At 55.1% G+C, this 16,003-nt stretch overlaps 1 protein-coding gene across 1 annotated transcript in view; it reads left to right on the forward strand.

Annotated features, from left to right (window-relative positions):
- Positions 1-16,003, forward strand: part of LOC104165266 (zinc finger protein 512B-like) — a gene marked incomplete at its 3' end in the record, with an annotated part of 26,624 nt that overhangs the window by 5,478 nt on the left and 5,143 nt on the right. The window contains 10 exon segments of the mRNA XM_009704842.1: positions 1-21; positions 186-433; positions 1,202-1,273; positions 3,429-3,563; positions 4,927-5,051; positions 7,303-7,395; positions 8,270-8,368; positions 9,102-9,282; positions 9,285-9,376; positions 9,997-10,188. The exon segment at positions 1-21 is cut by the window's left edge and continues 158 nt beyond it. Of these exon segments, the coding sequence (XP_009703144.1) occupies positions 1-21; positions 186-433; positions 1,202-1,273; positions 3,429-3,563; positions 4,927-5,051; positions 7,303-7,395; positions 8,270-8,368; positions 9,102-9,282; positions 9,285-9,376; positions 9,997-10,188 (1,258 nt within the window).

Consider the following 16,003-nt stretch of genomic DNA (forward strand, 5'->3'; position numbering starts at 1 on the left):
GAATAGCGGTGGCAAGAAAAGGTACCAGGCGGTGGCTGGGCTGCGTGGCGGTGGCATAGGGATGGCTGGGAGAAAGGGAACATGCCCACCTCCATTCCCATGATCTGGGCTGGTGAGGGGGGAGAGGTGTCAGGACATTTGTCTAACAACCCCTCTTTAAACAAGCCCTCTGTGCTTTGCCCTAGAGCTGCTGAGAGTTCAGCTTGCCCCACCATCCATCCCAAACAGGCAAAGACGGAAAAAGCTGTGGCCCAGGACCATGCCGAGAATGGCGAGTGCCTGGCGGAGAGCCGGGAGAGCAAGGAGTTTCAGATCGCAGCAGCTGAGGCAATGGCAGCCGCCACCCCCACGGCGAAGAGCGGCAATGATGCCGTGCAGCAGGGGGGCAGCCAGGCCTCGCTGCAGGAGGAAGACCCCGAGAGGATGAAGCACAGTAAGATTAGAGCCCGGGGCTACGCTGGTTCAGGAGCCTCGAGAGGGGTGTCCTGTGGGAAGGGGCTCTGCTTCAGCCAATGCTGCTGCGAGTGTCTCTGAATGTATCCAAGCCTTGTTTCAACATCCTGATAATTTGCACCCCCACGCCCCCGTTTCTTGCAACTCCCCTGGGAGTTAAAAACCGGTTGTAGCTGTGGTAGAGACATTTCTATAGGACCCATCAGGCTGGAAAGGGATTGAATTCACTGCAGCATAGCAAGCTGCCCTGTCAGCCCCTCTGTCCTCACTGGCAGCTTAAACTGGGGTGGTTCTGGCAAAACTGTTTTCCTGACCGGGTAAGGAGACTCACTCTGTCCCTTACCGCTGAGGGGCTGGCAGGCAGGGCCATGGTTGTCCCCATCATGGCATGGGTTTACACTGCTCGCAGCACCAAAGTGAGCCACCACCAGCCACTTCAGCTGCTGAGGCTGTGGAAACCACGCAGCTTTTGGCACTAAACAGAGCCACCGCTTCCAGTCATTGAATTAGCCCTGGACACCATTATTTCTCCTGGTTTTGTGGGGTGGGAAGGAGCATCCTGTTACTGTTTGGTGGGTGGGTGCTTCATTGGGCAGCCCCTCTATTTCACAGTGGTAAAGGCCTCCTCAAGGTGATCCACTCCTGATATGGGGTGTGTGCCCACCCCATGCCCTGGGAATGCTGAATCCTCCCTGGCAGTACAGTTATTTGACCAAATCTCTCTCTCTGTTTCTCTCTTTTGAGTCAGGAAGGAAACAGAAAACTCCAAAGAAGTTTACGGGGGAGCAGCCGTCCATCTCGGGAACGTTTGGACTGAAAGGTAATAACTGGGACAACTCTGGTCAGCTGTAGGGTTGTAGCTTCTCCCTGGGGCATTTCAGGGAAGCCCCTTCCCCAAGAAACCTCCCTGTGGTGGGGATACGTGAGAGCCGCCCAGAGCCTGGGGATATCACGCTGGAGGAGCTGGGGCCTTTTGCCGTAAGAGTGTCGTAAAGGGAATGAAAGGCAGCAGCAGAGCTGGCACTGGTAACAACCCTGTCTGCTCTGCTTGGGAGCCTGTTGCTGGGAAATTAGGGAAGAGAGGAAAGGATCCAGGTATGTCCAACTGTAACACAAGAGTAACGAGCTGCTGACACAAGCAAGACATGAGAAACATAATCTCATCATCATCATCCCACCGTCCTGGGATGTCACAGCATTTCCAGTGATGTCGAGAAGGATTTCTGCTACGCAGAAAGGCTGGGTGACGCATCCGTCCCTCAGACATTGTCTCCAATGCTGGTCGCCCACATTCAAGAGAATGAATTCAAGGGGGAAGAGACGTGTTACTGGGATGTTTTCCGAGAGGAGGCTCAGGAGTTGGCTGCTTCAGCCTGACAAAGCAAGAGAGAGTGGGACTGTGGTTGTGCCCATAAATATACCCAACGGAGCTGGAAAGGAGGGAGGAAACCTGGAGTATCCCTGGCATGAGAGCAACCGGATTTGGACTGGCTATGAAATAATGTTCAGTCAGGGAAATGAAAAGCGGATTTCCAGGCACTCCAGGAGGCAGCACCTTCCAGTACAAGAGACACTCGGGGGAGAGGCACTAATGGCTTTGAAGGGTTTAAACATTTACCGAAGAGCAGGCTGGATGTGGTCTCTGTGATTTCCTTTCCCCTGGCTCCTGGGAAGTCTAGGGTTGTTTCCCTTAACTTCCCCACACAGGCACTGCCATAGACTGAAATGTCTGCTGTGGGTTCCTTGAGAATAAGCGGCTCCCCTGCAGTGACCCACTGCCTCAAATGGAGACTGAAGATCGGGCAGATGTCCACTCACATTCCCCGGGTTCAACGTGGCAGTTCACTCCCCAAAGCTGGTGCCCCCAGCCCATCATGGGGTGCTGCCTCCATTCAGACCCTGGGTTTGCAAGAGTCACAACCCACAAGTTCAGAGGGACATGGACCCTCGTGGGGCAGGTATGGATCTGACCCTGGCACTCACCATGTTGCCTCCAGCACCTTCTATGGAAGCACAGGCACAGGGGTGGGTGAACCCAGGGGAGAGCCCCCCTCCTCTTCACCAGCCTTTCCAAAGTGTTGTTTACAAGTCACATTTTCCATTTCTTACGTCAGCCCAGGAACTGCTGAGGAATTCAGTGCAACAGAGGGGGATCGGACAGCCCTGCTGCTGCTGGCACGCTCGCGGCACGTGCTGACCCTCCTCCTGCTCGCTTGGCCCTGCTCCATGCAGGGAGGATGCGTCGGTGGTTGGCGGTGATGCCTTTAGCAGCCCGGATGGGAAGCACACGCTTTGCCCGTGCAGTCATGCGGGAATGAGGCACAGACAGGCTGGGAGGGTGGATGCCTTTGGGAGAAGCTGGCTGAGAGCCTGGTGCTCTGCCTGCACGGAGAGCCCTGCCTTCAGGTTCCTCTCCGCTTTGCAGGCAGGCTTGGTGACAGTCGCCAGCAACCCATGGGAGCTGCACCAGGTTTCCTCTTCCCCGTGTGCCTGTTGCCCAGTCACCCCTCCTCTCCTTCTGTTCCTTCCTGACCCTTCCCAGCACCTGGCCAGACCGGAGAGACCTGTGTTCGTTGTGACAATTGCATGCAGATCCAGGGATGAAAGGTCCTGCAGGATCTGGTGTCTGGGATCCCAAAGTTTGCCCAGTTTTCTAAGAGGGACCCCGGTTCCTTGGCATAAGCAGTTAGACAGCCTTTCCAGTGCAGGAGCGTCAGCAGGAAAAAAAAATCCTGAACTTGCCGTTCCAATTTCCTCTTTCTGTTTCTTGCAAAATGCCCTCTTGCCTCCTCCCCAGCCTGTCTTCCCCACAGTCTGCCTTGCTTGTCATAATTATGGACCTGATCCTATACATGCAACCCTGGCAGACCTAGAGCCAGCTCAGTCTCCCTAGGTTAGAGATTTTTTACTGCTAAATGCGAGTTGGTCTGAGGCTATTAAAGCAAGTATTGAATAAAAATCCTGTCTCTCTACAGGTCTCGTCAAAGCAGAGGACAAGGCAAAAGCCCATCGAGCCAAGAAGTTGGAGGGGAACACCAACACGGAGGAGCTGAAAAAGAAACCTCCAGGAGCTGGTGTGAAGAAGGAAGTAGCCGTGCATCAACCAGCAGGTGAGGCTGATGGAGGCAAAGCACAGGCAGCAGCTCTGTGTGCAGCTTATCCTCTGCTCTGCTCCAAGCCTGTCCCCACCTTCAAGCCATGGTCCCCACCTTCACCTGCAGCCAGTAGTCCCTGCACCCCTCCTGGTTCAGCGGGCTGTTTGCTGGGTGAGTTTTCTAGCAGAGTTGCAAGCAGAAGCAGCACAAAATCAGAAGTAGGAGTGCACAGCTTCTGCCTGTGTGAGGTGTAGCACAGATGTGGGAACAGCCGCTGCTCCTAAAACACTGGTGCAGCCACAACTGGTGTCCTGACAGGGGTACCTTACCTTCTCTTCACGGCCAGGACAGACCGCTGCGAGTGGTGGGAGTTGATAGCCAAATCCTGGTTCCACCTGGCTTCACTGGGACCACAGTTTGGGTCAGCACCGGGGACGATGGCGTTCTTCTAACATCATCTCCATGAATGATGTCAGTACATAACTGTGGGCATGATTATGTCTTGCCCAAGCCTCCGAGGTGCAGCCTACACCCTAGCACAGGTTGCTGACTTTCCCTGGGAGCTCTGACGGCAGGAGGAACACAGGATGTGCAAGATAAACACAGCTGCAATGCCTTGCACTGCTTTCAAATTCAAATAAACGACTCTCTGATCTCACAGCCATGCAAGGGCATCTAAATAAACAGACTTGGAGGATTTTGTTCAGACCGGGCTTCCCTTGCTGGAAGCCCAGTGCTGTTGTGCTGAGAATGCGGTGTGAACTCTGGACCTGGGAGCAGGTTTTGGCCCCACGTATCTCTTATTTCGGGTGTTTTTTAAGCCAGTCACAGCCATTCAAATAAACAGATGCCTGGAAGCTAGCGCTGCCCTAGCTGCCTGTATGTCTGCCAGGAAGAGGATTGCCAGGGAACCTTTCCAGGCTCCCGTCCGGATGGAGCCGAGACACTCACCTTTGTTTCACTCCCGCTGATTGTTTCATTTGGCAGGGGGCAGTTATTCCACGCAGGGCAAGATTGTGTGGCCCGAGGCATCGTCACGTTTGACCTCTGTGTGCAGGCTAGCAGTGGGGTTGGGAAGGTGAACCTCCTTTTCCCCATGAAATGCCAGCAGGTCAGGTAACTCCACATAAAGTGGCCCAGTGACCCAGTTTGTTCAGGCAGCTGCAGGAGCTGTGGGGCAGGCAGAGCTGCAAGTGCCTGCGTGGTTTGTGTCCCATTTTGGCTTGGCCCATGTCTGGCAGAGCATTGCTCTTTTCCTTTAACATCAGGAACTTTCCCCACTTCAGTGCCTTTCAGCGTAGCAAATCAAGGCTTACGACAGGGGGCAGGTTGCGGTCTCTGCAGCTGGGTGTAACACCTCTCTCCTCTCCCTCGCCAGCAAACCCCGAGGACCAGTGGCAGCGGGAGATCAGCGAGAAGGGAGAAGTCGCCTGTCCAACCTGCAGCGTTATAACCAGGAAAACAATTGTGGGGCTCAAAAAGCACATGGACGTCTGCCAGAAAGTAAGGACTTGCTTTATTCAATTACATGCATATGGATTTTGGAGGGGAATGGATGTGTACGTATGCCACTTATAAATGTGTATTCGTGCTCCTAAAACCAGTTCTGGGCTGTGTTTGATAGACTACTTGCTAGTCAGCTTCAGAGAGCTGGCTGCTTCGCATCGTTCAGAGGGATTTGGACACCTAATTCTCAGTGGTTCTGAATCCCTTTGTGGTCTGGGCCTCTCGTCCCGGTGTCTCCAGCAGAGTCGGGTATTTCTGGTAGCTAAACGAATAATTTAAAGGCTGGAGAGATTGTTGGGATTGTCTTTAACCTGGCCTTCTCCGCAGTCCTGGCTGTAGGATTTTGGTGTGTGCGCCATGCCTTGCATCAGGCCAGATAAATTGTGGTTGAATGAAAGCACGTCTCGGGGAGACACCAAGCTTGAATGTGCTCAGGCAGGCTGTCAAGACGCAGGAGTTCAGTAATGGTGCGGTGAAAAATTATCTCTTTGCCACACCACCATCCATCAGAGCACAGGACTATGTCTTCATCCGTCACCTGGCACAGTGCAGAGCTGTCGCCACAGAAAGCCAACGTGCGATCGATGCCTCCCACTTCGAAAATGTGTGGCTGGGCTTTGATTCCACGTTCATTTTCTGTAAATGCCTCCTCAGCCTTTGCCTCACTATTTATACAGCAGTGGGAGGCTACTCTCCTTTTCAAACTCCATACTCCATCAATGCAGGGCAGAATCCTGCCTCCTCTGACATCCTCCTGGCTTCAGTGGAGTGGGGATCTTGGCCATCACTGCTCATATCTCCTGCACTTTGGAGCATCTCCCAAGCCAGGCAGGCTCCACGCAGGCTGCACAGTCAGACGGCCAGCCGGTTGTGACTCTGCCGTAGCAGTCAGGCCTGTCTTCCCTGCTATAAATAGGCCTGTGGGTGTTCAGCCGAGGAATTGGGGCTCTAGCCCTACGAGCGGATGTTTTGTCACCCTTCCCTGGGAGGGACCATCCTTGCTGGGGCTGGCTGTGCCGCTCCAGGAGCTGGAGGAAAAGGATGTGCAGGCTCCCAAAACTCTTATCAAACAACAGAGGTTGGTTTGTCCATTCCTTGCTTGTCACTAAGCAGTCCGCCCTGTTTCCTTTGGGTTTGGAAAGGGAATAAGGGATGGAGATGGTTGCAACATGCTTGGGCCTGAAGGAGATGAGTGCAGGTTTATCCTCCCAGCATCCCAGGTGGGAGGGCTTCTTAGAATATGGACCTGGCATGGTCTTCGGTGTTGACCGAAGGAGTAAACCCCAAATTGGCTGGCATTGGCATCTGGTGAGTCAAGGAGCTTTTAGCATTCACCTTGTTAGGATCAAGCGCTTGGGTCTGGAACAAGATTCACCGATGGGAGCACAGGTACAAGTGAGTCATTCCCAGCTGGGTGCAGTGAGTTTGTTCTTCCATTTCCCCAGAGCTCCAGGATGAGGAGGGATTCCCATCGTCATTCCCTCTCCAGCTTCTAGCCCAGGCTTGATTGAAGGGGAAGTGGTGAAGGTGGAGCATCAGCCAGGCAGGATGAGCAGGAATAGGGCAGTGGCTCCCTGTCGAGACATCCCGTCTCTTGGTGCCCCGAGCGTTCACCTCGAGTCAATAAATTCTGGTACCTGCCCCGGCAAAAGTCATGATCTGCTTACTCACTTTGCAAGTTCCCTTTGTACGTCAGTGTGTGCATTTAATGCATCTCCCCAGTCACTCAGGAGGCCAAGTCGGGTCAATCTGCAGAGCAGTATGAGGCGGGAAGTATTCTGCTGTGATCGTGTCCAGGAGCATCTTAATTTCAAACAGCCCAGACGCCCAGAAAGTGTATTGTACGCCAGCATCTGTCGTAGTTAATAGGGCTGCAGAGCACAGTCCGCTAACATGTTGGTAGATCAAAGCTTTTTCTCTTTCCTAACCCTTTAACAGGAAGACTAAGACACCAGGTCCAGATGTTTCCAGCTAGTGGGGCTTTAAATCTACATCCAAAATGAAACGTTTTCCAAAAATTGGGGCATGTGGGTTTGATAACAGTATCCAGGACAACAGAGAGAAAACTCTGAGCTGCAGACTGGGGTTGGGATGACGGGCAGGGGCACTGCATTGCCTGCTGGGTCCCACCACTGGGTACTGCTGCAGCAACAGCTGCCCATGGGGCTTATTGACAAGCAGCAGCTGCCCTCGGAAAAATGAACGGTGGAGCATGGCCTCCATGGTGACTTGCCTTTAATTCCTTCAGCTGCAGGATGCCTTGAAGTGTCAGCACTGCAAAAAGCAGTTCAAGTCCAAAGCTGGGCTGAATTACCACACCATGGCTGAACACGTCAGCAAGGTAAGAGAGCTGGGCTGCTCTCGTCTCACGCCTCGTTTCTCGGTGCAGATGCAGAAGACGACGTGATCAGCAGTCCGCTTTCCTTTGTCTTTGTAAAGGAGGGATTCACAACACTGTCTTTGCAGCATTTCACGTACTGCTCAGTCCAGACGGTGCCCTTCCCCCTTCCCTGCCAAGCAAAGCCATTCCTTCCCAGACAGCTAGTTAGGCTCATGTTGATCCCGGGGAGTAGGGCAGAGGACTGAAAAAATAAAGCAGGATTTCAAATCCCAGAATGGGGGAAGATTCAGTGAGTATAGTGAAGGCGGATTTTAAGTGGCAAAGCTCTGCCTCCAAAACTGCGCCCACAAATCCAGGACTGATGGGTTCTGCCTTGCACAAATCTCAAAATCCAGTCTTTAGCTCTCCACTGCGCATGTGAGAAGTAGCCACAAAATTTATCATGAATAAAATCTGGCAGGCACCAATTTAGATGCTGTTCTTAAAAATCTGGTCATGTACATCCGCGAGATAGCAGGGCAAGGCATAACTGTACTTCTACACGTCCTGTGCTTACCAGTTGTGACTTGTCTTACACCTGTGCGTTAACCTCCTGCTCTTCAGTCTGGCTGGTGAATCCTCAGGGTGGGAACTGCTCCTGGGTTTCTCAGCTGGCCCTTTGGGTGCAAGCACAGGAAAGGCATGAGCAGATCTGGCACGTAACGGCGAAGGCGTTGGCATGCGGTAAGGCAGTGCGAGATCCAGATCTTCTCGTGAGAGGTTCCCCCCCGGCCAAGGGCAGCTCCTGTGAGGCAGATGTTTACCACCCCCTCCTGGCACAGAGGACATGAGTAAATGGTTCATTCTGTTGCTTCTGTTACTTCCTTATTTCCAGCCTGTTCCTGTGGAAACCGCTGGACTTGGTGAACAGAAAGAGCGGGAAAGGCTGAGGAAAGTGCTAAAGCAGATGGGAAAACTGAAATGCCCCAATGAGGTACGAGAACGATTCCTGTTTCTCGTTCTGTGAAAAGGTGGAAGGAGTGAGTCCTGATGCAGAGGGGGACTTGCATTCTCCAGGCATCCCTTGGCACATGCTTGACTTTTCCACCTTAGCTGAGCCATCCCGGTCCCCATCCCGCTGGCTCCGTGTGCTCCAGCGCTGGGCTGTCCCAGCGGGAGGGTGGGCGTTGGGCAAGTTGAGGAGTGCCGAGGGGCAGGTTCTGCCTCCTGAACTCAGGAAGGGGCACAGCCGGCGCCGGCTGTTCTGTGCACAGCATAAAACTAAGCCAAACCACACCACCAAACGCTCACGAGCTGGTTGCAGACAAGGCACGAACAGGTGATGGGGGCGTGTGGCAGAGGTTTGTCCCCGCGGATGCTTTACTCTCCGTGCAGGCAGTGCCTCCCCAATACCTTCCCCTCCTGCTGCCCACCGTGCATCTGTCCGGAGCGCTCTGTTGGTGCGTTGGGGCACATAGTGCCAGGGAGGGGGACTGCTCCCCCCAACCCTCCGTGGCACCGTCAGTGCCCCGTGCATGGCTCTTCGGGGGAGAGGGGCCGGCCAGCGATCCCCTGTCGCTCAGAGGGGACGGGTTGGCGGAGCTCCTGTGCGGAGGGGGCTCTTCGGGACATTTTCCTCCCCAGAGCAACAGCACGCCGACCGTTTCCGACATGGGCACGTGAAGCCCCAGCCCTCCTTAACCCTCCCCTTCTCCCCATCTCCGTAGGGCTGCGTGGCCAACTTCTCAAGCCTGATGGGCTACCAATACCACCAGAAGCGGTGTGGGAAGCAACTCGCCGAGGCCGACAAGCCTGTCTTCAGCTGTCCCCACTGTGGCAAGAAGTACAAATCCAAGGCTGGCCACGACTACCATGTGCGGTCAGAACACACGGCCTCGGTGAGCCCCCCGCCCGAGGAGCGGGGCCATCCCCCCCCGGGGGTGACTGCAGAGCTGCAGAGCCTGTGGGCAGGACAGAGCCGGGCAGGGCCGGGCCGGGCAAGGCAGGTGCAGACGTTGGACCGATGTTGTTTTCTCCCTCACGTCACTACGCGCATGTGTTGGGGGGGAACGGGCTACAGCTTCCTCCGCTTCTCCAAAAAAGCAAGATGCTGCGTTTATGAGAGCGGAGCGGTCGGCAGCATTCCCCTTCCCTGGTGCCCGCAGGGCTGTGCTCCAGCCCACCCTGCATCCATGCTTTGTGGAGAAAAAAACCAGAGCTCTGGCCGCTCCCTCAGCAGCAAGCAAGTGCCAGCTGCTTGCCAGCGCTGGGGTGGCAGGATCTGTCCCTGGGGAGCATCCTTTTCTGTTCTGTTGATCCCTACTGACAGTACATCTGACGCTAATAACTCCCTAACTCTAATAAATGGAGATGTTTATACACACGGGAGCGTGGAAGGACACAATCAGTCTAGTGCATGGCTGACTGCTGGGCTGAGGGAGGCGGGGGTGCTCCCCTTGTTCCCAGCTTGGGTGCAGAGGGATACTGGTGTCTCTGCAGCCCCCTCCTGCACAAAGCAGGTCTGCAAATGCACAGCCCAAACCCCAGCATCCCTATGCCAGGGCTGGAGAGCTCACCTCTTCTCCCCTCGCCATGCCCTTGCTGACTCTGTCTCTATTGCAGCCTCCTGAGGAGCCAGAGGTGAAGCCGGAACCTGGCCCCATAGAAGATTTCGAAAGGACCCCGAGCGGCCGCATCCGCCGGACATCGGCCCAAGTAGCTGTCTTCCACCTTCAGGAGATCGCAGAGGACGAGCTCGCCAAGGATTGGACCAAGCGGAGGATGAAGGACGACCTGGTGCCTGAAACGAAGCGGGTGAGAAGCCTTTATTTCTCCTTGTCTTTTTTGCACTAGCTGTACACGGAGATCCTGGGATGCTAGCGTGGCCCCAGCTGGCTGAGGGCTCATATGTCTCATTTTCTGTGCCTTAAATCAATTAGTGTGATGGCAAATTTATTGCTAAAGAACCAGCTCAGCACAGGCTGAGCCCCAGTGGTCTGGAGGTTCCCTACAAACCTGGCAGGAGGCAGCTTTGCCCTTTCCACTGCCAGGACCCAAATCTAAATGAAGCAGAAGGTGGTGCTTTGTGTGCAGTGGAGAGATCCAAATCCAGCCCAGAGGATGTTGTGGAAGGAGGTCAGTTCTGGTCCGTGCTCAGCAGTAAAGTAGGGGCTGGCAGCCAAGAGGAGCACGTGAAGAGAGCAGAGGTCGAATCTGAAATGATATTCCTTGCACTGTCAGAGAGCAAAGATGCCCCAGGCGGTATTTCCTCCCATCCATCTCTCTTCCTTAATTTTTGGGAGATGCTTTCCTGGAGGTAAAGAGCCTGCAACACCTCCAGAGCAGTGCTCCTGCGAGCAGAGGAAGCCGGAGCGTGGAGGCAGGGCTGAGCCCTGCAGTCTCCAGCAGCGATGCACACGTGGCCCGATGCTGTGGGATCTGTGCGGCCAAAGTCGGTGCCCTGGCAGTCTTGAGCTTCGTGGAGGCATTGGAGTGAAGTGTTAAATCAGATGTCCCTCCTGGCTGTGGGAGGAGGGATTCCTGGGAATGTCCCAAAGCTGAAATTCCCTCCAGGAGCGCGCCTTCTGAACCATAAAAGGAATGAAGCAGCAGCAAATCATAAACCTTTTCAGTGTAAAAGCGAATAAAGAGAGGCAGTCAGAGTTTTTTTTAATCCTATGGTCAACACTTTTTGTCCAGCGCCAGGACTCAACACAGAGCCATCCCGCAAGTCTCTGCACAAGCTGCAGCCTGTGTCCTGAGCAAGTAACGCTGCAGTTAAGTGCCAGGTCTTTTCCTTGCTCTGAACAATTGGGCATCTCTTGTCTAGTGCTCCGAAATGCAGCCGGAGCAGGATATTGGGCATGTTGCAAAGATGGGCGTGAGGAGCAGAGGGCAGCAGGTTAAAGCTTTGCCACAGCAGGTGCCTCTGCCATGAGCGTGCCGAGTGCGGGACAGCCCCAGCCCAAGGGACCTGCCTTGAACCAGGAGAACAGCCCAGAGCCAGCCTGGGGAAGGGCTGCGACTCACCCCAGGAAAATAGGTGGCACAAGAGCAGAGCTTCAGCCGAAATGCCTTCCCGCTGCTGCAGCCTGTCCCACGCTGTCCTGGCACGTGTGTCTTCTCAGCCCACGTGCCACCATCGTTCTACAGAGACCTGGAGGAGCTCAGCCTGACGCAGCTCCCAGTCTGCACGCAGTGGGCAGGTGAAAAACCAGCACACAAACAAACCAGCCTCCTCTTTACCCACCTTGGCATCCTGGTGAGGTGGCTGGCACAGAAAGGGATCCGGCCACGGTGCTGCCGTCTGCCTTGGAGCAGAGCTGGGGGTTTTAGGGCCAGAACTGGTTGCAGACTTGTAAGGTGCCCATGTGCAAGCTGACATACAAAGGCATTGTAAAGGTCTCAGCTGCTGGCATAATTGCCCTGTGAAATGCTGTTTGTGGTGGTGGGGTTTTTTAAGGGATATTTCCTCTGTTCAGAGTCTAATTGTTGAAGATTGAGCCCCATCTCAGTGCTAAAAACCAAAGAGAATTCCTGTGAGGTTGGCGGAAGCAGGTTTGCCTTGAAGATGGGCAAGAGGGGAGTTGGACTAGCTCCCAGGTGGCAAAACAAGGCTCTTGGGCTGGAGGGTCGGGACCTCGGGCCCTGCATGGGCTGCTCTCCCCGGCAGTGTGCTGGCCGTGTGTCGCACAGATGGATTTCAGAGGAGGTCAGTGCCGTGGGAGAATACGTATGTAACTGTGAGTGTGCCTGCGGGTATGTCTTGCAGCGACTGTCACGTTCCCTTGACAACACTCTAAAATATAATCTGTTCAGTCTATGACATTTTTTCTCGATGAGTGATGCTGGAAGGAGGTGGGAGGCAGGTTCTGCCCAGGGAGGCTGGTGGGAGCTTGCTGACTTCAGCACACTTTGTGCTGCTGTGCTGAGCAGCGTCTTGCATCGCTCAGGACTGATCTACATTTACAAGTTGCTTCAGTTCAGGGCGTGGAAAAAAACCTCCCAGCTGCGAGCGTCTCAAAACACACCAGCGAGCTCCCAGTTTGACCCTGTTACAGCCCCAAAAGGAGCCCTTCCCTCAGAACTGGCTTTGGCCGCGCTGGCAGGACAGCTCTGTGGCAGGTCCAGCCCCAGGCAGCGCGGGAGGCTCGGAGGAGCGGGCAGCGTCCCCATGTCCCCATGCCACTGCCCGGCCGAGGATGTGTGGTGGCCGTCCCTCCAAGGGAGCTCACAACACCGAGCCACCGGAGCGGCAGAAAGGCAAACAAACAGCAGTTAACTGTGACCGGGATGGTAGGACTGATGGTTCCAAGAAGAGCTGCCATGCCACCGCCTCTTCTTCCCACGGGCCGTATCCAGCCATTGGGAGTACGCTGCCAGACCCACAGACCCCCCTCGCTGGCTTGGACCTGGAGAGAGGTGAGATGTCAGGGATCGGCAGCAGATTTCAACTGCTCCTGCACCATCTCAGCAAGACCTGGGGATTTCCAGGGTCCCAGAGGGACAGATGCTTCCCAGCTCTGATCTGCAACCAGTGATGGCTGGATGTACCCGGACTTGCTGCAGCGCAGGACCAGCTCCATCCCTGAGCAATCCAGTTACCGACTGGTCCCAGCAGTCAACGTGGATTTCAAGGGAGCTGGTGAAGAAAGCCACCCCTCCTCTCCCTCCCTTTTCCAGGCAGCCAAGCTTTTCTCCAAGGGAAGGCAAGCAACTCCTCAACAAACCGATGGGATACCGGGGTTTGCAGCCTCCCGGCAGGCACGACCCCACTGCAGCCCCTGCTCCGGTGCCTGCCCTCACAGCCACATGGCAGCCGGTCCTGGCCGGGGAGAGGGACGCTGGGTTTGGATCCCGTTGGTGGCCCGTGGTGGGATGTGTTCGCCTTTCCCCGGGAGGACAGATTCCTTCGCACCAAAGCAATGGCATTAGAATAAACGATTGCTGTTCGATCCCAGGCCCTGCGCTGCCTTCATTCTGTACTAACCAGATCCAGCATTTCTAAATATACACTGGAGTCTTATTTTCTCGCTCCGATCTTTATTTGCCTCTGGATAAGCTGAAACAGATGGAGTGTTTCACAACGGCTGCTTGCTGGGGATGTCAGATGGGGAAGGGCACACCCCTGCTGCTCTTCTGGGAAAAATCCCCTTTCCAGAAGCTCCATGAAGATGATGCTGATCCTCCGACCCTCCTCTGGCCTTTGCTGGGGCCATCGCCTGCCTGTAAGCAGTCTCAGGGCTGCTGCAGAAGGAGTGAGAGGCCAGCAGGTTCCCAGCTTGTTGGCCTGGGCAGGCGGTGGTGAGCTCTGGGATCTTTCAGAGGATGATGCCCGTACCCATTTTGGAGACCAAACTGAGAGAAACATCCTCCTCAAGCAGAGGGAAGAGACATCTGAGAGGCGAGAGGGGAGAAAACACCGTGGAAATCCCACAATTTCATGCTGTGGTGCTTTCCCTGTAGAGCTGGAGGTGGAGTTGCTTGTTTCAAGGTGCTTTGTGTTTCAGGCTTTGTGCTGGAGGTGATGGTGGGCTCCTGCAGCCCCAGCAGCTGCTGTGCCGCACAGGGAGGGATGCAGAGCTGCTCCCTGGGGTGCAAGGGCACCCCGTTTGCCTCCTCATGGCTCAAGATCTGAGTGTTGCCACATCCCCACGGAGCCGGGTTGCTGCATGGTGGGGTGACAGGGGTCCGGAGCGAGGGGCTGTTGTAAAGCTAAAAGGGAAAAATCATCTCCAGGCCTTGAGTTTTTAAGAAAACCCATCCTGGAACCAGGATAAATTCCAGAGCAGAAAAGCCTGGCTTGAGTTTGTCCCCCAAAACAATGGCCCTGTGATCCAAGCGGGAGCTGGGCTGAGCCCTGTGGACTCATGTCACTGGTGGGCCAAACCAGATCCCAGCTTCAGCTGCGGACCCAGAGCTCAGCAGGGCCGAACCCGTCCTTCCTCCCATTGCTCAGCAGCGCTGGTGTGGTGTGACCCAGCTGCCCGGAGCCACGTACGGGACCCGGCTGCCGGCCAGCACCCCTGGATGTGTTTTGGCTTTGCCTCCCGGACGGCATCAGCCACGGTTTCCACGGGGCGATAGGAGAGCCGTGCCTTGCGCTGGGGACCTCGGTAAGGCTTCCAGGGGCGCCTGTTGGCCGGGGCCAAGGCAGCCTGCATGGTTCTCATTTACTGCAATATATTTTGGGGAAGGGGAGAGCTGTCTAGGGAGCGGAGAGGGTTGAAATATGAAAGTTAATTAAATAAAACCGTCAGTCAAAGAAAACAAGCCTTCCCACCCCAGCATCCTTCGACTGTTCAGAAGAGATGGGCTGCAGCCAAAACCAGTTATAGTCGTTTAATGATTTGGCCATGAAGATTTTCACTTACAGGCTGTTTGAGGAAAATAAATGGAAAAAAAATATATTCCATGCCTGGGGCTCCCTCTTAATAGAGACATAAAGATGACTTTGACATTCCCAGAACCACAGCGCCCGGGGAAGACATGGGATTTGCATGTTATTGTGGAGGGCTGTTGGAGGAGGGTGGGAAGGGATTTTTCTCTGGAGTGGGAAGCCGGAGCAGCAGAGTCCGCATCTCTGAACGTCCCCCCTCGTCTCCTCCCCGAGGACGCACAGAGGGAGAGGTTGTTGCTGGGGCTGTGTGCAGTTACCATTAATGTTTGCTCATTTGTGAGATTGATTGGTTTTTAATTAAGGAGGCCGTTTGGCATCCTGGCTCTCAGTATCAATGACAAAAAGGGACTCCTGTGTTCTCTCCCGGAGGCGGCATTGCCTTCCCCAGGCAGGGGACCAAGCGGTTGGTGGATGCACCATCCCAGAGCTTCAAAGAGCTCTGCTGGCATCTCCCCCAGCCGCGAAGCACGACAGAATAGCAGCACGCTGGGGCTCAGGGGATTTTTCCACATCCGTCCTTAGCAGCGTTTGTAGCACCGTTTCCCAAGACCCTTTGCCCCTGCCCCTCGCGCGAAGCCCTGCTCTCCCCGGACTCCCTTCTCCTCCGGCTGTGCCCCGCCACATGCCGAGGTGGGGGCTTGTGGATCCCTTAAACGTGAGTGGAAACGAGCCGTTGGAGGTGTGTGATCCCCTTAACCGTGGGTGGAAGCGAGCCGTTGGTATCTGTGAGCCCTCCACATCCCAAGCCCTCAGTGGGAGCTCCCCTTTGCAGGGAGGTTTGGGAGCAGCCTGTTTTGGGGGAAGGTGGACAAAGGCCAATTCACAAGGTTATCAGTTCAGGAAAAGTCACAGCTGGAAAAGAGATCCAGCCAGCTGCTTCCCCGCCACGTCAGAACTGCACGCTCTGGGTCCTAGGGGCACGTTTCAAAAACAGAGCCATCCCAAGCCCTCAGTGGGAGCTCCCCTTTGCAGGGAGGTTTGGGAGCAGCCTGTTTTGGGGGAAGGTGGACAAAGGCCAATTCACAAGGTTATCAGTTCAGGAAAAGTCACAGCTGGAAAAGAGATCCAGCCAGCTGCTTCCCCGCCACGTCAGAACTGCACGCTCTGGGTCCTAGGGGCACGTTTCAAAAACAGAGCCTGGGTTTGCACCTCTCTGCGAGCACTGTTTGTCCGTGCATCCTCCCCAGGCAGCGCGGATGCGGTGATGCAGCCATGCCCCGCACTCGGAGG

The sequence above is a fragment of the Cariama cristata genome, unplaced genomic scaffold, assembly GCF_000690535.1.
Source record: "Cariama cristata isolate BGI_N322 unplaced genomic scaffold, ASM69053v1 scaffold14837, whole genome shotgun sequence".
NCBI classification, from domain to species: Eukaryota; Metazoa; Chordata; class Aves; order Cariamiformes; family Cariamidae; genus Cariama; species Cariama cristata.